The following is a 24636-nucleotide window of genomic DNA, read 5'->3' as shown; positions in this document are numbered from 1 at the left end:
GTGTTTTGTTTATGTGACCATGGCTACTGGAACGCCAGTCAGGGTTCACTTGACATCCAGCTCCACAGAGCCACACGACCTGTAGTTAAGATTCTGGAGGTGTGCGACTCTGCGAACCTCTTTCTGTGCATCACAACAGAGAGATGTTTACAGAAGTATAAACCAAAGTTTATGACTCACAGCTGCACAGGACGTAGTGTTTTACAGCTATTTTTCTGGAATCTTTCCGGCTAAGCCTGCCAGCCATTGTGCTGAAGCGACATAACCCCGTGTGCTTGAATGAAGGCGAGAAAAATAGAAGGGATGATGTCAGCATATCAGAATGTGTTACACATGGGGGAAGCTTTGTTAAGTAATTTAATCTGAATGCCTGCAGTAAACGCTGCATAGATTTGAGACTGTGAATTAGGAGCCTGCTGCTTGGTGAGAGGGATTGAATCTTAAAATATAACAAAGTTCGGACTTTGCTTCGTACAGATGGACACTCAGAGAACAGGAGACGTGGGCTGTTGGTGTGGAGATGAAGGGGCGAGGGCCTGAATGATGGGAGAAGAAGAGCATAGCAAAGAAATGCAGGGGGAGTAATGTAAGAAAGAGAAACAGGAGTAGGCTCTCTGTGCACTCTGTTAATCTTTCACCTGATCTCCATTAGAGTGAGCGACCGGTTTGACGTTCTGTACATACAAGGACATTAGATGGACGTGGTCAGTCACATGTTTGGAGCGTGTGGGCTGTGGATTGTAAACGGATGAATGTTTTGGATGGGAGGAAATTATTGTCATGAACAAAGGATAGGGTGTGAATTTCCTTTCATCCTGGGAACAGTTTTGTGGAATATAGCCTCGGTGTGTTTCAAGCCAGTGTCTCTGCTTTAATGTTGCAGTGAACCTGAAATGAAAAGGCTCCCTTTTTAACCACATGAGTTTAAATTCCTGTACATATCTGTCCGTATTTACAGCGATTTTTTTTATTTCTTAATTCTCAAACAACTTAATTGAAGAAAACATTTCTTCTGTTTTAATTACCAGACGGCACTGTGGCACAATGGGAGTCACGGTCACAAAGCTCCAGGGACCGGGGGCCCCTCCTCAGGTCACCGTTTTGTGGGAGCAGTCCATACACACATGTTGGTAGGTGGTTTGGCAGTTCAAATGTGTGTGTAGGTGTGAGTGTGTTGTGCCTAGTGATTCCGGGTAGGCTCTGGATTCGCCAAAACTCTGTACTGGGTAAATAGTTACAGAAGGTGAATGAACAAATGTTTTCACTACATACTTGATTGTATTTTGTGAATAGAAACTAATGTGTTCAATGTGATCACCTGAAGTAAGTTGGTACTAGGGCTGGATGATAATTCAATATCAATATATATCGTAATATAAAGTGTTTCATTCATTCATTATCTGTAACCCTTATCCAGTTCAGGGTCACGGTGGGTCCAGAGCCTACCTGGAACCATTGGGCGCAAGGCAGGAACACACCCTGGAGGGGGCGCCAGTCCTTCACAGGGCAACACAGACACACACACACATTCACTCTCACACTCACACCTACGGACACTTTTGAGTCTCCAATCCACCTACCAACGTGTGTTTTTGGAGCGTGGGAGGAAACCCACGCAGACACAGGGAGAACACACCACACTCCTCACAGACAGTCAACCGGAGCGGGAATCGAACCCACGACCTCCAGGTTCCTGGAGCTGTGTGACTGCGACACCTACCTGCTGCGCCCCATAAAGTGTTTCAATAACAATTATATAATTTTTAAACACATTTAATAGCGCCTTTTAGAAAAGGGTTCTATTCGGCACCAGAAATGGTTTAACATCCAGCTTGTTGCAGTAGAGGAACCATTTCTGGTGCCTATAGAACACTTTTCTAAAAGGTGCTAGATAGAACCCTCTGTAACACATTCTCCATCAATCTGAAGAACCCCTACATGATGTAAAGAACTTTTAATCATGCAAAAGGTTCTTCAAGTGTTTAGGGTTCTATTCAGAACCATTGTCTTTACTGAGGAACCCTTAAAGAACCATTTTTAAGGGTGTAGATTTATGAATTATTTCACTTGCTATTTTTTGCCTTTTAAAATGTTATGATGTGATATGGCTTTGTGGTACTACAAGCCTGAGCCTCCTAACCCTCCACTTAGCCCGAGTTGTTTGCTATTTTTGCTGTCACCTCAAGTGCATGGATGCAGCCAACACTTTTGTCCAAAAGAACTGGTTTTAGTGGAAAGCCCCGTGTTTGGGACAGATGTTTCCCTTTAAGCCAAAGTCGGCCCCTGTCTTAGATTTTCCTTTGGAGACATAATAGGATGTGGTTAAAGGAAATTACCCCTTGTTCTAATTCTAATTTGCCCTAGCGATGTCCACAAACAGGATTTTTCAGGCCAGGCGGTTGGCCAAACTTTGGATCTACAGTCTACAGTGGGATGTTACTGTGCATAATCAAGATGTATTTAAAATAGCACAGGATTTTCATTAGATTTCTTTTTTAAATTCTTTAATTAATTCTTTATTTAATTCTGGCTTTTTGCATAATGACTCAGCACAGCAACTTTCCTGTGTTTGTTTTGTTATTTACGGTTTAAGGTTACTTTTTGTATGATAGTTTTCTTTTTGCTGTTAATACGTTGTTTACAATATAAGCAGATGATTACTGATTTCTTTTGTCACTTTATATTTGAATATTTGAAACTGTTGCATTTGTAGTAAAATAAAATTTTTAATAAAAACACTTAATGCTATTAATATATATTCATTCATTCATTATCTGTAGCCCTTATCCAGTTCAGGGTCGTGGTGGTCCAGAGCCTACCTGGAATCATTGGGCACAAGGCGGGAATACACCCTGGAGGGGGCGCCAGTGCTTTACATTGCAACACACACACACACACACACACACACACACACTCATACGTTCATGCACTCACACCTACGGACACTTTTGAGTCACCCATCCACCTACCAACGTGTGCTTTAGGAAACCAGAGCTCCCGGAGGAAACCCACTCAGACACAGGGAAACACCACACTCCTCACAGACAGTCACCCGGAGGAAACCCACTCAGACACAGGGAGAACACACCACACTCCTCACAGACAGTCACCTGGAGGAAACCCACGCAGACATAGGGAGAACACACCACACTCCTCACAGACAGTCACCCGGAGGAAACCCACACAGACACAGAGAGAACACACCACACTCCTCACAGACAGTCACCCGGAGGAAACCCACTCAGACACAGGGAGAACACACCACACTCCTCACAGACAGTCACCCGGAGGAAACCCACACAGACACAGAGAGAACACACCACACTCCTCACAGACAGTCACCTGGAGGAAACCCACGCAGACACAGAGAGAACACACCACACTCCTCACAGACAGTCACCCGGAGGAAACCCACGCAGACACAGGGAGAACACACCACACTCCTCACGGACAGTCACCCGGAGGAAACCCACACAGACACAGGGAGAACACACCACACTCCTCACGGACAGTCACCCGGAGGAAACCCACACAGACACAGGGAGAACACACCACACTCCTCACAGACAGTCACCCGGAGGAAACCCACACAGACACGGAGAACACACCACACTCCTCACAGACAGTCACCCGGAGGAAACCCACACAGACACAGAGAGAACACACCACACTCCTCACAGACAGTCACCCGGAGGAAACCCACGCAGACACAGAGAGAACACACCACACTCCTCACAGACAGTCACCCGGAGGAAACCCACGCAGACACAGGGAGAACACACCACACTCCTCACGGACAGTCACACGGAGGAAACCCACACAGACACAGGGAGAACACACCACACTCCTCACGGACAGTCACCCGGAGGAAACCCACACAGACACAGGGAGAACACACCACACTCCTCACAGACAGTCACCCGGAGGAAACCCACGCAGACACGGAGAACACACCACACTCCTCACAGACAGTCACCCGGAGGAAACCCACACAGACACAGGGAGAACACACCACACTCCTCACAGACAGTCACCCGGAGCCGGACTCGAATCCACAACATCCAGGACCCTAGAACTGTGACACCTACCTGCGTTGCCACCGTGACAGTAATATATATTAAATATTCATTTAATTAAAAATAATAATATAAATAATAAAAATATAAAAAATAAAAATATAAATAATATAAATATTCATTGAATTTCATTTAATTAATACGGTTAATATTAATATAACATTTATTTTGTTGCATTAGTGCATTCTTGAAATTAAAACTTTTTTTCAGTGTTTTGTTTTTTTGATATCTTCAAATATCGTGAAAAAAACATGAAATTTCATGATATTATTTTAGGGCCATATCGCCCACCCTTAATTACAACAATAAATGATTTTTAATATGACAGAGGAGATGAAGTTATATATAACCACAGTAAATAAATAAAATATATTAAACAAATAAGAAATATAAGATAATGTTTTTCTATAAAGCAGTAGGTGAGAGTGAGTTTGAAGAACAATGTTTTGTTCAGATTCTGGATGATCACCTCAAATAATACAGACTCCACGAGGAGAGATTTGGACAAAGTTAAACACATTCACACACAGAGGATCACACTGGAGGAATGTGATTGGGTTTATTCTAATGTTGAGCGATACAAGGTTTATGTGCAGCTTTTTGGCTGCGTGTGTCTCTGATATTCGAAATGGAAAAACTTTAAAGAACATAATGATATTATGACATGTTATTAGTAATATTGAATATGTTTTCCCCTTGTATTTGACATAGTAATGAAAAGTAGTGAAACGTGTTCTACGTTAGCCAAGATCTTCTTGCACAAGTTGGAGAAATGTTATTACACAATTAATCTAATGCAGTCTAATCAGAAGTGACGTTCAGGTGGTTTTGTAACTTCTCATAGACCTCCCTTTATGGTTTATTTATCAAATTATAGTTGTGGTGCTGATCCCTTGCCCATGGATAATTTAATACATGCATCTGAATCTATTTTCATTCCACGCACCGAGGAGGTCCTCTTACGTTTTGTTTATTTCTTCACTGTTACTTTAGTTAGCGATCACGTATAAGATTTCAGTTTCCTTTACAGACAGCATGGAGATCACTGAGCTTTAAAACCCCTGAAACAAGAACTTTGTTGGTGTTCCTTTGGTCTTTTGGCACATTTTCGCCTGTCCTGCTGATCCTCAGGGCGTCTGGACTCTCCAGTGGCCTGCAGCTGGAGCATGTCCATCAGCTGCCGCAGATATGAAAGTCAATGCTCTTCACTCGGTGCTTCATAACGTGCCTTGACCAGAGATCAGCCGTGGACTTAGCCACTACCTGCACCTCTGGCGCTCTGACAGTGGGACTCCAGAGACACAGACACACACCCTGGGGCCTAGAGCTACAAATCACCCTCACATAGACACACACACAGCCCAATTCCAGTGGGTTTTTTTTCCATCCACCTTTAAAGACAAACCAGGATCGAGGACTGAAAATCTCAAAGTGAATGTGTTTGGTTTGGACACGCACACAATTCCCGAGGCCACAGACCCAGCCAGTGGCAAACTACGAGCTACTAGGCCAGTTCTATTTCAAGATAGGCTTCTGTTTCTATTTCTATTTCCTTTTATAGATTTCTTTGTTTGTTTCATTTTTATCTTTTTAACTCTTAAAGCAGATTTCAAAATGAATAATAATACCTCTTATTTGAGTCCTTTTTTGGACCCTCTAGAGAATGCCTAGCAGAATATGAAATATATCCATATTTTGGGTCAAATGGTGCTGTAAGGCTTATCTCATTCACATTATTTTGATCTTATGGGCAACTCTTTGTGTACTTTCAGACAACACAATGTTTGTTCCTGGTGAGAGTGGCCTATCATGTTGCTATTGTACCCATTTTGAAAAGCCTTTCTCTTTTGTTTTCTCTTTGCTGTACTGTTCAGCTCAGCTCGACTAGGTCAGTCATCCTCTCACGCAAGTGCAGTTGTCATGGATTCTCTCTGCTCGTGTCCTGGGTTTGAGCCTTTATTTTCTGAACTAATTCTCAGCTGAACCTCCTTCCTTGACTGGCCCTTGGTGTGCCCCCTTTTGTGCTGTATCCCATTACCAATGAGATGAATACAAATACAGAATTAGAGTCTTTGATGTGATACTAAACTCTATCTAAGAGATGCCACTAATTTCCAGTTTTGAGATTCCTATGGGAATAAAGTATGATTTTCCCAAAGGGTGCTATTGGCTTTGTTCTCTAGTTGCGTAGGTTAAAAGAGGTTTAAACGCTAATTGGGGCGGTGGCCAATGAAAATCGGCCAGGTGTGCCGTCGTGTTCAGTCCAAAAAACAAAAACAACACGCCAATGCACGTCGAGTAAACAGTGGCTAACTTTACTGCCAGCCAATATTGGATTTAGACATTGTAAAGGGAAATGGGCTCCTTTGCCATAGAAACCATATTGGGGTAGGCGGAGCTACACATCATACTGCCACCAGCCAGACGAAGTGCTAGACCTGTGCTGGCTTCACTTTTGAGAAACGTTGTGTTGTCCAGGTGGGGTGTTTTCCTACCCAGCTACAAAGGTTAGACCTACATACCGCAGTTGGAACAGTGCTGAGCCTGACAACCTTGCAATGACAGAGGCTCTGTTCTCCTTATTACAGGTCCGAGAAGCATCACAAAGATTTCAAAGCTGTAATTTTAAGGTAAAATATTACGTACTGTTCCTTTAACGCCCTTTATGTCCTGTGGCAGCTCTTTGTTAGGTTTGCCAGAAATGCTTTGCTAATCTACTTTGATCTGGGGTTTTAGTGTGAAAGTGATTTTTTATAAAGTGACTGTTCTCTGACTGAACCTTTTTAAGAAGTGAACTTTAGTAAGTAGCTTCAGGCACACGGATGTTCTGTTGCTCCTTTTTGTTTTCATTTTCTAGATTGAACATTAAACGCTGGCTTGTGAAAGACATTATCAGGAATATTTATGATTAGAGATCAGGAATGAAAGAGTGCTGAGTTCTGCTCTGAAGGATGGGTGATCCAATCATTTTCCAGCTTGGTTACAATAGTAGGCTGCAGATACTTTGCGGTAAAGTCAAGGCCTGTTTTTTCGAACGAGCTACAAAGTATGTAACAACATAAGTTGACTAACCGTAAAATAACGTACCCGGATGAACTTGCGATTAATAAAGTTTGCAGTAGGACATTAAAAGAATGAAAGAAGCGATTTTACAATATTGTGCTTGAAATAAAAGTTGGCTTTAAGTTATATTTTGAATGAAAGATCGAAAGCATAAGCGACAAACTGTAGTGTCTCCATAAATGGGAAGATATTTCCAGTGCTGGCTGAAGCCAAGATGATGTGCTGTAAGTGACTATAACAGATACTAATCTGTGTATCCTTCACGTTGTATATAGCTTTAAATACAGTCGATAGTGAAAAGTAGTTCAATCATTTTTTAAATCATTGTTAATATGTTACATATTTTCCAGATTCTGACAAACAATCACCTTCACCACTTTTTGAATTCTGAGTGCTGATGAAATTTTAAAAAACATGGCTAAAGAAGGTAAAACGATGGTGTATAGCTGAATAGGGATTGGTGAGTGACACAAGTGAGAAAACGAGTGTGGAAGGAAGGGAGAGGGGGGTGGTGTTTGTTGAATGAGCTCACCAGGACATCTCTTATCCAACATTGAGGCCCACTAGAGTTCAGGGGTGGGGGTGACACAATAGGCCTAGCCTTGCACTCTTTGGAACAATGGTCTTGGGAAAGGAAGTGTAAAAAGAGGCCCAGCTCAAGTCCCAGCTTTGTCTCTGGAAACTTCAGCATTCTTCAAAGCGTCTGTGTCAACACACCCCCACCTCACCTCTCTCGCCCATGTCACAGCCAAGTTAGGCTAAATGGCTCAGGGGTCAGTCTAAGCCTTGCTTTCATAATTTTGCTCCTGACAGGGTTTTTTTTGTGTGTTGTTTATATACAGGGGGTCCTCGACTTACGACGTTGATCCATCTCTACGTTGCGTCGTAAACTGATTTTCGGTGTAAGTTGGAACATACATACATACTGTACGTAAATAACATACGACATACTGTAAGCACTTATCCTCTCCTAACACCTATCCTCCTCGGTCCCGAGCCGCGTAACCGTGTATTCTTTCGCCGTGCACACCAAACACGAAGTCCGCATTACGACGTTTACGACACAAAACCACTTAAGTCAAAACAAGGCTTTATACAGTAAATGGGAGATGTGTCGTAACCACAAAACATCGTAACTCTGGACTGACGTAACCCGAGGACCTCCTGTATTGGTATTAGGTATGTGCTATATGACTATACGTGTTGACACATATAGATTATATAATCTTTCAAGGTCAGTATGTTGATACACTTTCTTTCGTGGTACGTGTGTTGCTCAGACAACGACTGTCAAATTTAAAGGAGGAATCTGTAATACTGACACCAGGCCTTTTAACGAGAACGACAACACATTTTCAAAATGTATTGAAAGGGAGGGATCTGAAACTCCAGTAGAGTGTCACTATGGACGGGGCACTTCTCAAAGAGGATCTACAGCTTCAGCACTGCTAACACGGATGCCAGCGCTTCAACTTCGCCTATTTCCTTAATCTGTGATCACACAACCTGAACATTCTATGACAAAAAACAGTAACTATGTTACAGAGTGCTCCTTTAAATATGAAGATTTCATGTAGGTAATTATTACGATTTGACATTTTTTTTTATTTTTAAATGATACATTTTTTTTTATAACCATTTGAGTTGACATAACATTTATCAGCACTTATTTATAATATATGCATTTTTGTAGTTGATATTCATTGTTTTTAATTTAATAAATCATTTTAACTTAATTATTTTAGCTTCTCTAAGTTTGCTGCTGGTTGATTTATATGAAGGAGGTGAGTTTAAATTCATAGGGCCTTGGGAATGTGAGATCTATCACGTTTGGAGCAGTGACTGCCGTAATTCAGTCATTCTTTTAGAATATAGTCATGAAGCGGGAGCTGAGCCATGAAGCAAGCTCTCAATTTACCAGTCAAACTAAGTCCCCACCCTCGCCTATGGTAAGGTACAGGAGGTGAACTGAGAAGAGCTTGTCTGTGCCACATGGAGCATAAGTGAGCACTTTGTCATTGCCTCAGATTGGCATGACTATTGGGCATCCATGTCACATGGGAAAAGAAAGCTCATATTGAATGTGTGTGAGAGCTTATTTACTTTTATCCAATGTGTAGTTAGCACATAGGTTAAATCTGCTGCCAGAAAAAATGGGACATGTAAATGTAAACAGAGTGATATAAAGGTTTCCCTGTTGGTGTAATATTCCATATTTTTGAGTATGATTAGGACAGGGCTCTTCTCTTAATGAGCAGCCAATAAATGGAGCAGCTGCTCAGGGCTTTAAAACATTTAGGGGTTTTTTCCAGAGAGGGATTAAGCCTAATCCTGTACTATATCCTCCTTTCAATGGGAAATCACAGTTAAAAATGCTCTGTAGTCCAGGACTAGGCTTAATCCCTGTCTGGGAAGCCACCCGATACACGTTTATATAGATGCTAACCTTTGGAAATGCATATGATGGACAGTCCATGTCATGTTTATGGGTTCGGTTTTTCAGGCTAAATTTTCATAGCAAAGAAACAGTAGCTTGTATTTGTTTTTTCCAATTTCCTGTTTATTTATTTTTTCCTGCTCTGTTCGACACAGCAGCAAAGTAAAGAACAGTGTATATTCAAATGGCAGATTATAAACGGAGACCAGGGCTGGACGATATGGTAAAAATGGTCGATACGATATAATTCAGATATCAATATGAACAGTAGAAAAGCCACCGATAACCTGACAAGAAACAAACAAAGAAAATAAGATGACTTCATCATCAAACATAAACCAATTGGCTTTGTCAATATTAATTTAAAAATGTTGGACTAAGGGCAGTGCCCTGTAATGAACGTCAGTCAATGACAGATGTTGTAACTAATGTTTATTGAAACATTTTATATTGCTACATATGTTGATATTGAATTATTGTCCAGGCCTAACAGAGACTATTATTAATGAACAATCGCGGTGTTATAGTGAGCGTATAGTAGTCTGTGTGAGTGAGTGTTGCCCTGTGAAGGACTGGCGCCCCCTCCAGGGTGTGTTCCCGCCAGTGATTCCGGGTAGGCTCTGGACCCACCGTGACCCTGAACTGGATAAGCACTTACAGATAATGAATGAATACTGCATGCCACATTGGAAATTCTTTCACAGACACAGTCCTAGTAATTGTCCATTTCTGTTAACTAGCTCTTTGACAGTTTTAAGAATCTTGTCGATATACAAATATTTAATGTTAATGTTTGTCTACACGGTTCTTTGTGTGGTTCTGTCTGTTACTTATTGCAGGTTCTTGCCTCGTGGGCTCTACTGATGATATCTGATCTACTGCGCGAGTGACGTAAGGTGTTTCTCCTCAGAAAATTCCTGATAAAGGCTTTGTATCTGAATCTTGTTTGCTGCTTGCAAAGTTACACCCTTGTGTTAAGAGAAAGGGTTTGTTTAGACTTGAATACAGTTCTGCCCGCCTCTGCTGTTAATTGAAGGGATTTTTAAATGCCAGGAGCACATGTGCTGGCAGGATAAGGATGCTACCTTTTACCCCAAGGCTTGGTACAGTCATGCTTCCTGTCTGCAGTGCTTGCTGCTCATTTTTCAGCTGCAGGGGTAGCAAAGAAGCGGCTTACTCCTACGCTAAGGAAAGATATTATCTACACTGAACGATCACTGGATTAGGAACCTACGCTGTGGAGTTTATTGGCTACATTTCCTAAATCTGCCTTTGGTGCCACCTCTCAGTTAGTGTGTGCTTTCACAGCATCCACAAAAGGATCAGGCGGAGCTACTGTACGAACTCCATGGAATCTGCTATCTATGATCTGGGCCTAGGGTTTTCACTACCGCTTTTCAGGCTTCAAACACAGTGTAGGTGCTCCTCCTAAATCCCCTGTAGCGTTAAAAGCGCCTCTTCCTTCCTTGTAATCAAGAAACAAGGCCTTCTCAGATTACAAATATCAAAGAGGAAGGCCACTGACCATTAAGCCATTGTTGCACAAACACGACTGCTGAGATCCGCTCGCTTTGTGAAGTGGATGGAAAATAATAACCATTTGCCAGTCAAATGAAGATAAAAAATAAAAAAATCAGTTTAAGTCTTGCTATACCTCACAGTAGGCAGGATTACCAGAATATTCCCCAAACCCTTCTACATTTTAGACAAATGCCATGATAAATCTGTGGAGTCATTGTTGATAGGCTGTACACAAGTTAATGCAGAAGGCATAATTTGATTTGATCTGAGAAGTGTTCTACTTGGACTGTTATTATTAATACCATTGTTACATTAGGTATCATTCGTATTAGCAGCTGTTCCTGATTCGCTTTACTTTGCAGCTATTACTAATATTTTCTTTGGCATCCAAAAACATAAAGCATTATTCTGTATAACGTCTAAATTCAAACTTGACCCTCCTCCTATTTAGTCAGATTTTAAAGATGTAAAAGCAGGACTAGATCCGACTGTAAACTTGTTGTTGCCTCAGAAAACACGTGCTCTGAAATGCTTCAATACAAGTTTGGCCCCAAAGAAAGTGGCAGGTTTTGCAGTATAAAGCCTGGTAGCCACACAGTGATGGAATTCAACTTTTTTCCCCGATGATAATTTAACTTTAGTGTTTGGATTCTGCAGATTCCATATATATCCGTATTGGGTGAAAATTTGGAGACTAGTTCTGTGTGAAATAACACTTTACATTTTACAATTTTTCGCTTTCGCCCGGTCTTTAGAGGGTCCAGCAGCTCTGATTCTTACAGTTATTAAAATTCTAATTACAAACTTGCTGTGCAGCCTAGAGACAATTAGTTTGTACAGTTTGACAAATTTTTGTACATTCTACAAACTATTAGTTCCATCTTGGTCTTTAACAAAAGGACACTGTGATCCTTGCTCTTGGATATATATTAAATTGAGTTTATTTACATACGTGTTCAATCAGACAGGAAAAAACACAGCCTCTATTTAAACTTGATTAGACAAAGAGAACGTTTGTGATAAAAATGATGTGGTATCTTGTGGACGGCAGGAGATTTGGTTTGTAACAGGACCTTGTTTGTAGGTGTGTTGTATTTAAAATGGCGGTTTCCATAATGGATGAAGTAGGACTTCACGGTGTAACTCCACCTCAACCAGACTCATTTCAGACTGTGTTTTTACGACTTGGATCTAAAGCACTGTCAACTACAGTCAGAAACCACTCCATTTTTGAGGCGTTCCCCGCCATTTTTATGGATAAACATATAATTGTATATTTTTGATATAGGCTGTGGCTTTTCTAATTTTAGTTGGGGATTTTTTTATTTTTTTATTTTTTGTAACATCAGATTGGGTTTCAGTGTTTTGCTCCACACACACACACACACACACACACAGGTTAGGGCTTGATCCCAAGTATGAACTTCTCAAATACACACATGGGAACCAAATCTCCCAACTGTATTGCATTCTTGTGGCATAGAAGCTGTGCAAGATTATACTTTCTGCGTTTATCATTCAAGTGAATTAAATTATCTTATATTGGGGCTGTTTTTAACCAAACGGCTTTCCTTTTTTTCCCCTCTGCTATAAACAATTAAAAATAACGTGAGCAGCTGTTCAGCTGATGGAAGGTTTGAGTCATTTAGCAGCAGACTTGACCAAAGGAATGATGCATGGACTACCATCAGTCAAACTAAAATAAAAGACCCTTGTTTACAAACGCTTATGTACCCATTAGACATCTATTCAGATCTTAAAAGCAGCTCATTAATTATGGTAGATAAGTAGTAATCACCATGGAACTGTACTTCAAAACCTTCTGGTATTGTTTTGCTCACTTTAAAGCCTCTCTTGGCTGTGACAGGTCCGTAAAGAGGAAAAGCCATTGGGCCTTTTTGCCAGGGATCCACATTGTGGGTGTACCTAGCGTCCATGGTCTGAGTCTCACTCTAGTCACGTTACTGTAGTCATACCCTTAATTTAGTTTTAACCCTGTGTTAACATAGATAACTTACAAACTCTCCTCATATTTCCCATCACAGGATGCTGGCTTTCTTTTTTTTCTAAATCCAAATTCCAAGTATTTAGAAGGGTTTAGTGGGGGAGAATCTTTAGGTCTAGGCCAGACACTTAAAGCCAGTTCACACCATGGTCAGATTTTTTTCAGACAAACCAAAGGATGCAAAGTTTAACAACGTGGAACCTTCACGCAAAAATCACAAGAAGATGCTGGAAGAGGGAGAAGAAATTTGTTAATTGAGCAGTAGCAGTGATGATGAAGTTATCAATTCATTTTAAGCACTCCCTGAACTGACACACACACTGGGCTCACCCCATTCTACAGAAAAAGGAGATCCAGCATCTCATTCAAGATCTAAAGTTGTATAACACTCTTTTCCGAAGGTATTTCTATAGGTCAGTGGAGGAATTCAGTTGCTTCTGTCATTAAAAAGTATATTTTCTTTAATATTTTTATATTCAGCGTGTTGCTTGTTCTATAAACTTTTGCCGTTCGTATGCCGTCTCGCTGCCCGTTTTTTGTTCTGCAACCAGAGCTTTGATTGGTCAGCCTGATTTTTACACTTCCGTCCAGCTGGGGCCGGACGATACGGCTAAAATTTATATCACGATATATTTCTTAAATTTGGTCGATACGATATAATTCCGATATCGATACGAACAGTATAAAACCCGCTAAAAAACTTGATCAAGATGACATCACCATCAAACAACAACCAGTCGGCTTTGTCGATATTAATATTTTTTTAAACTTAATTTTAAATTCTTCAAATGAATGAACTGTGATGACTGTCTCTGAGTGACGTGAAAATGTGTTTAAAACCAGATCGTTATTGAAACATTTTATATTGTGATATTTATCAGTATTGAGTTATTGTCCATCCCTTTATACAATACAGAAAATAGAACACGTTCTAATTGAAAGATTGACACAAGCTCACAGTCCATCAGTGTCAGACTTGTTTTGAAAGACAATAATAATAATATACATGTGTTTGTATTGAAAATTTGACATTATTTTTCCCCTTTCTTATTCTTTTTTCCCCACCATAAAAATAGGACATGGTGTAAATAGGTATTTACTTGTTTTCGGGTTGCCGGCCTGAGCTCTTGTCTCAGCAACACCTCCTGCCATTCATTTGAAGCCCTACAAGACCAGGTGCCTATATCCTTGAATGGAAATAAGCAAAAATGCTCAAAACTAAAAGGAATATAACCACTGCAAAAACATATTTTCAATCACTGATAAAATCGGAGAAAAACCTCACGTATAGTTTGTAGTGTTTTGCACAAAAGACATGATTTTTCCGCTTGTTTTTTATTACTGTGCTTGTGCAGATTTCCACATCAAAGGGTTTTTTTCTCACAAGCGCCACAAATCTTTGCTCTTCCTCCGCTCACGGCGTATCAGCAAGACGATTGGTTCTTTTTGTTGAAGGGTGGGAGTTTATCCGTAAACAGACTCTAATTCATATTTCAACCATTGAGCGTTCTCTTCTTTTTCAGGGTGTTCTTGTTTCTGTGTTTCCTCCTGGCGTCTCCTTTTAGTCAGTTATCAGTTATAGTTAGATCTGCTAGGATTCATGTTCTCTGTACTGCACACAGAACTAAAGCCATCTCTTACTCTTCCCATTCACTGTACTTTTGTGAATAAATGTCACAACTGGACAGAAAGCAGACACTCGCGGGTCACAGTCACAAAATAGTTTATTTAAAGACAAAGACAAAAACAAGCAAGGGTCGAAAACAGGGAGCAAACAGTACCTCGGAGATGAGCCAAAAGAGTAGTCAAAAACTGGAGACTATCAACAAATCCAAAGGAGCACGACAAAAGACAAGAACCGAAAGACGAGCAAGAGGTAGACAACAGGATATCAGTATAGTCAGGTTTCTAGAGAACGCTTTGTATGCAGGAAAAAATCACTGAATACTCGGCAAGGACTGGTACGTGAATGAGGTTTATATAAGGGGGCAAACAGGTGTGCGTGATTAGAATTCTGGTGTAGAGTCATTTGACTGTCTGGTGCATTCTGGGATATGGAGTCCTGGGAGACAGGCGTGACAAACTTCAGATGACGTAGGCCACTGTGATCAGGGATGGCATTGAAACGAGGGAGATGTCAAAACCAGACTTTGTTGGGCGTTTGTGTGGTTTCTGGTTGTGGAGCTTGTTCTTAATGTTTTGGGTGGAAAGTAATATGACTTTTGTGCAGTGCTGTATGTGTCTACAGTATTCCACACATGCACTAAAACAAGAAGCTTGGGTGCTAGTGTGAGAACAGAGTGGTAAAGTGTGGTGAGAAGACAAAAGGAGGAAGAGTTGAGGGAGTCCATTAAAAGCCTGTGGTCGTGGTGTCAGTCCGAGCTCTGGGGGGCGCTGTGCAGTATGTATAAACCAGCTGAAACTTCATTGTTTATTCAATTAAAAACCCTTTCGTTCATTTGCTTTTTAGCGACATTCTAACTTGTCCAACATCAGCGAGTGATGTTTTTCGATTTTTGGCCTTTATCCATTCAGGGTTTTTTTAAACGTGCATTTTCATTATTTGCGAAAACCCACTTCAGTTTGAGCTCTCTTTTTAGAGGATTTCAGCCTGGACTGGTTTTTCCCAGTATATTACCCTGAACAGAGGGGTCAGGCTGAAGTCAGAGGTTAATGAACTGCCCTTTGTTACACTCGGACAGCAACACAGTCATTAACCCTTTTAACTACCATTGAAGTGTCCATCTCCTTACGGGAATTTCTGACACTCATCTGTCACTTGGCAGCTTCCAGCTGCTTCCTCCAGTCTGTTTCACACCCACCAACTGTGTTTGGGGTCGTGGGAGAACGTGTCCATAAATATGTCATTATATATTACACTTTTAAGAAGTTGTCGGGTTTGTTTCGTGAAAGATTAAAACATTTTAAAGTCTGGATTACATTAACATTGATGAGAAATACCTAACAGCCCTAGTGTGGTCTTATCATCAGCGTACATTACTTGTGTGTTGACAGCACAGAGGTTTATTTGGTCGGTTCCTGTGTACTGTTAGGTGGTGTACCATTCCTTCCTGTGGACACACAGGGTCACACAACCGAAATACAAAACACAGGACGGTCTGAACACATGAATGAACCTGTCAGGTATATGAAGGAATGACAACACGAATTGAAGAAGCACAGACCACATTGCCACAAACATGAGTGAAAGGATTGTTGCTTGCTGCCTCGCTTTGCTTGGTTTGGCATGCGTTGTGTGATGCATGGGAGAGTCACAGGATCAGCCCAGGCTCTGATTAGCTTCCTGGAAAACAACGAGAGAAGGCAATGGCATAAGAGAAGAAGAGAAAATGACATTATTGAGTCCTTTGGAGTGCGTAATGGATCCGTACAGTGTACATTATAGAGCCAGAGGATTCAGTAGTCAAAAAGGAGACCAGAAAATCATTCACTTTGCCATTCATTCATGAATCTAAAAGCCATCTTTGCCAGCGTTTGGTCTTGATCTTGAAGTACAATCTTGCTAAAACATTTTGGAGATTTCTCTTAGTGAATGCTATTGATTGCAGTAACTTATTATTTGACGGGTATCGGCTGAATATCCTGACATTTAAATAGATTCTGAATGCTGTGTTTGTTCCCTGTTTTGCAGAACTCCTGGGCTCCACCAAGAGAATCAACGTCAACTATCAGGATCCAGATGGGTGAGTGATGCTTCCCATGTGCCCTTCAGTGTATTTAGACACAACTGTGACCAGGTGATACTTTACCTTTGTGTTCTTTAGGGGTGAAAGCTAGGGCACTTGAGTCACCATTACGTTCTTTAATAAAGGGATCATGGTGATTTTAGGTCTGTTTGCCATTTTATGAAGCAAGTCTGAAAGCTCTTGCTGGTGCAGGTTGGGATTTGTTCTTCTGGCCTGAGGTGAATCACACTTTTTTTTTTTTGCTTATTCAGGTGGGGTAAGGTAAATGATAATCATGTCTGATGGAGAACGGTAGTCATCAGAACTGAAAACACTCATTTAAGTTTTGACGTACTCTCCATTTTTGTTTGTCCTTTATATAACTGCACGACTGATCCCGTAGTTACCTCGTGTGTTGATGAGGAGTGCAACTCTCTTAGTGTAAGCTCTTATTACTTTTTTTTCCTTCTTCTTCCGGACCTAAATAATATTTTATAGGCTTGCAGTGTTTATACTTTACTGGGAAGTCTGTATATTATTCGATTGTGCTGTGAGGACAATGATGACTGATAATATACAAGGAAGACTGCCTTTAATGAAAGAGGACTTCAGAGGAAGGTTCTTTGCAAAGCTCTGTGTTTTGGGTGCATTTATCGCTTTAGTTGATTTAAGCAAGCTCTTCAGTACTTTTCTTGTGTTTAGCCTTCAAGTAACAGAGCACGCGGCCACTTTAAGATAAATAAACTTTAAGATATATTACGCCACTCCAAGAGCCGTAAAAAGGTCAAGTGACAGGATACCGACCCCATATATCCGAACCAGGGCAAGGGTGCGATTAAACTGCTTTTTCTTCATTGCCAAGGTTTGGTCTGTTTGTTTTACTCCCCCCCAGAACCTATTCATGGGGTCAGGAGGTGGTTGGGGCTGAAGTAGGTGTGTGTAAGCATTTCGAAGTTGTGAGGAAAGGCCTAGATTTTGGTTTTACAAAGCTGCACACAGCTGAGTGTGGTCATGACAGCTTCAGCTTTTAGCTATTATTGTCTTAGAGCGGAGCACGTGAAATGACCAGATGAAGAAAAATAAATGGAGGGTTTCTGAATGTTAGAATATGTTTGTAGAAGTTTGTTCTTTCATGTGTGGCGGGTAAGTTTAGAGCCTAATGTGTTCAAAAGGCAGCTTAGTTTTATGACAAGCAGACATTGTTTTGCTGGTCAGTATTTATTATCATGAAGTTGGAGCAGTTAATCTTCTATGAACTTGTTTTCCGTTCTTCAGAAACAACAAATATATTATTATTAGTCTTTTTGTTCCTTATGTTCACTTTTATCTAAAGCTGAGACGGTGTATAACTGGTAATAGTCATGTAGAGATCTATTCTGTTAAATATCTATTAACACAAGGCTGTTTTAGGACCCCTAAACAACTTGCCTCTACTCTATTCAACAGGACAAAATGGAGATTCATCTGCTGTTCAATTTGAATATTTTCCCAATTTTATCAGGCACACCGTTGAAAAACGTTTGTCATCACAGTTGATTCTGATCTGGCCTTTGATGAAGTTTTATGAATCATTGCTAGAATAGCAGTTTCTTCATCTTTGAATTATTACTGAGCTCCAAAAATCCACAGTCAATGTGCAGGATGTTGAAATATTAGTCCATGACTTGTCACTTCTAGGTTCATCTGTTGCAATGCCCAGTTTTCTAGATGTTCCAGTAAAACCCTAAACAAGCTTCAGCTGGTCCAGAACACCTCAGCCGTCGTCGTTACATGAGTTAGAGAGTTTGACTCTATTAGACTGATACACTCAGCCCTATATTGGCTGCCAGTCAAATTCAGAATAGTTATAAAGTTATGCTGTTGACTTTTAAATCTATAAATTGGCTGAAGTCGCAGCCCCCTACTGTAACACAATGGATAGAATAAAATAAGGATGTTTACTAAATGGAAAACATAACCGCATGTTTACAATTAAAAACAGACTCATTTTTAGTTTAATGGTGCCCAGTCATTTTATATTTTTTCAGTTGATGTGGTTTAAAGGAATCCCCCCTCCACACTTTAAAGAATTATAAATGGTATAAAAATGTATATATTAATGTTTATTTTTGTTGTGCTTGAGGACATATATCAACACCTATTGCTGAAAGCTATATATGGACATGGGCAGGTTTCGTAAATAAATCTTTACCTGTGTTATCTTTGGAAATAAGACTGTACTGTATGATATATTATATATTGTAGTTAAATCACAACATGGTGGTTGAGTGTTTGTGCCTGTAACTATTAGATCCTGTTAGGGGCCTTTTCATATAGAACCCCCAATTTTTGAAATAATCTTCCAGTCCAAGTCTGAGTAGGGCACAGTACATTTCTTAATTTTGGTCGATACGATATGAACAATATATATGCCACAGAAAATGGCAACATAACACCACTGTCAAACATAAACCTTTTGGCTTTCTCAATATTAATATTTTTAAACTAACTTTAAAATCGAGTGCAGTGAACTGATGGCAGCACCCCGTAATGGCCGTCAGTCAGTGACAGATGCTGTAAATAATGAATATTGATTATTGAAAACGAGTTAAAAATCGTTTTCAATATCGTTATTGAAAATTCTTATTGCGATATCGATATTGATACTGAATTATCGTCTAGCCCAGGGGTCGGCAAACCGCGGCTCTTTGATCCCTCTGATGCGGCTCAGCTTTTGAAAATAAATAATGAGTATTTAATTAAAATGTATTTTATTTTAATTCGTTCATTTTCAAAATGTCATTCTATGAAGATTATGGCGATCTTGTAACATCTAAAATATTTTAGTATTTAAAATATTTTGTCGCTCTTAAAACACGTCACAACTTCCAACGTGCGACACCCGTCAGTGTGCGGTTTCTTGAACTTTGACCGCTGACTGCACGGCGCCAGTAAAATAATGACGGCACGTAGAGAGAGGACAGCAGTGTTGTTTGCTGCCAGTGGATAATTTAAGTTCGGCGTTTTTCCCCATTACTACAAGGACTCAAATAGACATTGAGTATTTTACTTAACCATCAACACGTCTTTTTTTCGGAGTTAAAAATGTTTTGTTGCATGCAGAAATGTTATTTCATTTTCTCTGCAGTCTTCCATTAATTTCATAAATGTATCACAGTATAGTTTGTTTATACAGAGCACAAAGGCAAAAAACCCCTGTTATGCCCAGTGTTATTCCATTTAAAATTTCAAAAGGGTTTTGTGGCTCCCAGTGTTTCCTTTACTGTGTGAAACGGGTCCAAACGGCTCTTTGAGTGGTAAAGGTTGCCGACCCCTGGTCTAGCCCATAGTCATAGAGTTATACATAGAGTTATTTATACATACATAGAGTTATTTATTTAGTGAAACATTTGATCATTAGATTCCTGTCATATAAAAGGTACAGATCTAAGTGTTCATGGACAAACATTCAGACCTAGCTACCTAGAATGCCATAAACCTCTGAAAATATTTCTCGTAAAACGCTCAGTCCTCTATGCGTCGTGGAATTCTTTAGTGAATATCTAGGTTCGACACCAAGAGCTAAAGGTATGCAGAGGGAAACCTTAAGCAAATGCAAGTAGGTTTCACTTCCCTGTGAGACAAATTAGTATTTGGTCCTCCTTTGACTTTCCAGTGGATTTTGGGATTTGTGTGGGGTGGGTTTCCATGGAAAGCGCTGCTGGAATGTCTATATGTGAAAGGCCTGGCCAGTGTGAAGGGGACTGATTGGAGCCTCGCCTTTTGTCCACCAAGACCGTGCTGCCAGGACCCATCAAACCACACTGACATCTGAAGAAACAGAGGCAACGTCTGACATGACCTGCAACACAGATCACTAACCGAGCTCTGGGAACTTTCCCAAACTGTGTACGTTTTGGAGAAACCAGCGACTGATTTGGGCTCACAGTGTGTTGCCAACCGTTAATGTCTCTTACCCTTTTTCACTTGGAAGACCTCCAGTATACGGCAGTTGGATTTTATGAGATGCGGGTTTGACATAATTTGTGTCAATTTTCTGCTTTCAGTAACTACACAAGACTTCTATATTTCTCAGTGGAGACTGCCGCACTAAAGCTCAGACACTGTCCTTTTGATATGGCACATGAGTTTTCAGTCTCAGCGGCCGTGCAAATAAGAGCATGAAAACCTTCAATCTAAGTTCAACAAATGGGTCACGTACTGACACCATCACCTGCAAAGCAACAATAAAGATTAGAAAAAGAGAATGTTAGGGCGGCAGTGGCGCAGCAGGTAGGTGTTGCAGTCACACAGCTCCAGGGATCTGGAGGTTGTGGGTTTGATTCCCGCTCCGGGTGACTGTGTGTGAGGAGTGTGGTGTGTTCTCCCTGTGTCTGAGTGGGTTTCCTCCCACAGTCCAAAAACACACGTTGGTAGGTGGATTGGAGACTCAAAAGTGTCCGTAGGTGTGAGTGTGTGAGTGAATGTGTGTGTGTGTATGTTGCCCTGTGAAGGACTGGCGCCCCCTCCAGGGTGTGTTCCCGCCTTGCGCCCAATGATTCCAGGTAGGCTCTGGACCCACCACGACCCTGAACTGGATAAGGGTTACAGATAATGAATGAATGAATGAATGAATCATTCCTTCAGCTCGTGTGGTGTATTAGCACTAAAATAAGTCGCATGGAATACAGTAAGAGCTGAATGAGTGAATGGTATAATTACACTATGAATCAGAGACATGGATTAAGCCTAATCCTGTGCTACATTTTAATTCCACTGAGCAAATCTGCATTGAGCATCTCGTGTAGCGCAGAACTCTCTAAATCCCTGATATTAAACACTTAGTCCTTGTCCAGAAAACTGCCAATATCTACAAACACATGGACAACCTGCGCCTGAAATCAGAGTTAATAAAGAACGCTAGGTAGGATTTCGTAACTTTGCTCTTGGGCTCCTCCTACAGTTGCAGAGTTTAACTTTCACAGCACTTTCCTGAGGTCAGGAGGGAGGTGGGTGGCTTCCTACACCGCTCCAAAAGTGCTGAGCACAGAGTAGCAATGACAGAGTGTAGCATCACAGTGATTTTGAAGCCGTTAATTTAAAGTAAAAATGCTACCTACAGTTCCTTTAATTGGAGGTTGTGCCACATTTGGTGAAGTAATGACTTTACTTTTCTGCGTTTTTTTGTAAAGTAACTGTAACATGGCTGTGCAAGTTAGTGCTGATGTGAGGTAATTAGTTTTGGATCACAAACCTCAGATTTTGAAGATGCTCTGTCATTCCAGAGAACACTGTTCCCTACTGTAGCTGCCTTTTGACGTCGGACAAAGCGACCTGATGCTTGTGTACTGTACGTCTACTCAGGAGTTTTAAGTTCTAGTGACAGTAAGTCTGATCTAGTGTAAGTCTTCTGCTCTTCACATTCTAGACTAGACCTTTCAAGTTGAAACCCGTAACGGCGTATACGTGACAATAAGTCACAATAAGGTGTATATTTCCTGGGAGAGTTGAAGAAGCTAGAATTCTTTACAGTTTCTACAAGGGTACCATTAAGAGTGTTCTCACCATCAGCGTCGAGCTCTGGTTTGGGAACCGCTCTGTACAGAAACACAAGACACTCCAGAAGACCACAGAACCGTCACATTTACCACACCAGGGTCGTCCAAAGAGCAAACATCGTCATTAGAGACACAGCTCACGCCCCACACAGCCTCTGTACACTCCCACCCTCAGGGAGATGGTACAGAAGTGTGAAATCAAGAACTTCAAGACTCTGAAACTGGCTTTTTGTACTTGTGAATGACTCCAACTGAAGCAAACGACTCAATCTGTCCAGCTGTGTGATGGGCTCCAACTCGTGCACAGACACACACATGCTTTTTGTTGCTGAACTTTGGACTTTAGAATCCCGCTAATGTGGAATTTGCACATTAACAGTGCACAGGATGTGTATGTGGCTTTATATACGGCCAATCATATGTACATAGTATATTCTTATTAAATCATTTCATGTTTTTATATATATATATTTACATTCTTTTGTATGTATTACTTTTTTAGCCACATATTTAGGCACTTGACACAGCATACGAAATTCTTCTGTGTCGGTTAAATATATAATTTATATTAATTTAATATGAACTGAAATTGTTCAGGGCGGTACGGTGGCGCAGCAGGTAGGTGTTGCAGTCACACAGCTCCAGGGTGTTGGAGGTTGAGGGTTCGATTCCCGCTCCGGGTGACTGTCTGTGAGGAGTGTGGTGTGTTCTCCCTGTGTCTGCATGGGTTTCCTCCGGGTGACTGTCTGTGAGGAGTGTGGTGTGTTCTCCCTGTGTCTGTGTGGGTTTCCTCCGGGTGACTGTCTGTGAGGAGTGTGGTGTGTTCTCCCTGTGTCTGCGTGGGTTTCCTCCGGGTGACTGTCTGTGAGTAGTGTGATGTGTTCTCTCTGTGTCTGCGTGGGTTTCCTCTGGGTGCTCTGGTTTCCTCCCACAGTCCAAAAACACACGTTGGTAGGTGGATTGGCGACTCAAAAGTGCCTGTAGGTGCGAGTGTGTGAGTGTGTGTTGCCCTGTGAAGGACTGGTGCCCCCTCCAGGGTGTATTTCCATCTTGCGCCCAATGATTCCAGGTAGGTTCTGGACCCACCGCGACCCTGAACTGGATAAGGGTTACAGATAATGAATGAATGAATGAATGAAATTGTTCAAACACAAGTTCGTTGTTTGGTGCTGAATTGGAACCAGAAACATTAGGTACCTCAGGCGATGCACGACGCATCCTCGATGTATCATTATTATTTGCTAATATGTGGATGTGATCTATGCATCCTTCGCAACAAAGGATTTTGGTTTTATTTCCAGGTTTTAGAGTAAAACTAATGTGAAATGTCGGCATCTCTCAGATAGCGGGGCAAACAACACACACCCAGGAGGTTAAACTACAGAAAAACACCTTCCACAACCACACTGCAGGAGCCCCTCTTATATAAAACACCTGAACACTGATATGGAGCTGTTCAGAATTTACTGAACAACTGCTACAAAAAAGCAGCTAGTTATTGGTTATTTCACAGGGGGTGTTACATTTGGATTTTTATGCTCCGGTGTATTGAAGGGTGTTTTTGCAGACTGTTACTCATCACTGGAAGCCATTGCTGGAAGGCACACTTTCATTCAGCATGTCCCAACAGAAGAGAATATCCAGCACAAACAATAAGCCTTCTATATTCTCCTCTTTATTTTTTTTCTTCTTAAATGAATCTAATCTGGATCTGAATCCTGCCTCAAGTACTGGGTCTGGTATTTTTGTTACCTCTCAGTCTTTTTAATTTAAGTCTTCTGTTCCTATTTTTGCCACATCTTCAGCTTCTCGGGGGCACTTTTACTATGACTCGGTTTGTTGGCATCATTCAGCTTTCTGAGGGAGGGATTTTTCCATTCATTTCATGACCACACATGGCTCTTAGCACGGAAAGATGAAAGTATAATAGGGTTCAATATCGAGTGGCGTCTGTAAAATGTTTCTCATGAACTTGATTTTATGTGTCTTCAGCCTGTGAGCCAGGGACATTTCTAGATTATTTGTTATACTGTGGCGCACACAGTATTTACAGGGGCAGGGCTGTACCCCTCTGCATTCCAAACTGCTTTTAGGGGCACAGCTGTGCGTTTAGTAAAAAGTGAAATAGATAAAAAAAAATTACAAAAGATACAAAGTGAATAACAACATTAAAGTAATGTATTGCATTCATTTTTGTTTAAATGACCTTTCTTAAAGAAATAAAAACCGGAACAATATACATTTCCTGTTTTCAATGCCCCTTTTAGGAGATAGAATAAATAAAGACCATTGTAATGTAACAGATGCCTTT

At 40.9% G+C, this 24636-nt stretch overlaps 1 protein-coding gene across 4 annotated transcripts in view; it reads left to right on the top strand.

Moving 5' to 3' along the window:
* Positions 1–24636, top strand: part of LOC136664595 (caskin-2) — a 63731-nt gene that overhangs the window by 17008 nt on the left and 22087 nt on the right. For all 4 annotated transcript variants that reach the window (XM_066641865.1, XM_066641864.1, XM_066641863.1 and 1 more), the window contains exon 3: positions 16755–16806. In XM_066641865.1, the coding sequence (XP_066497962.1) occupies positions 16755–16806 (52 nt within the window). The remainder of the gene's footprint in view (positions 1–16754; positions 16807–24636) is intronic.

The sequence above is a fragment of the Hoplias malabaricus genome, chromosome 13 (genome assembly GCF_029633855.1).
Source record: "Hoplias malabaricus isolate fHopMal1 chromosome 13, fHopMal1.hap1, whole genome shotgun sequence".
Taxonomy (NCBI): Eukaryota; Metazoa; Chordata; class Actinopteri; order Characiformes; family Erythrinidae; genus Hoplias; species Hoplias malabaricus.
The sequence above is the reverse complement of the archived record's forward strand: the minus strand, read 5'-3'. Positions and strand labels throughout refer to the sequence as shown.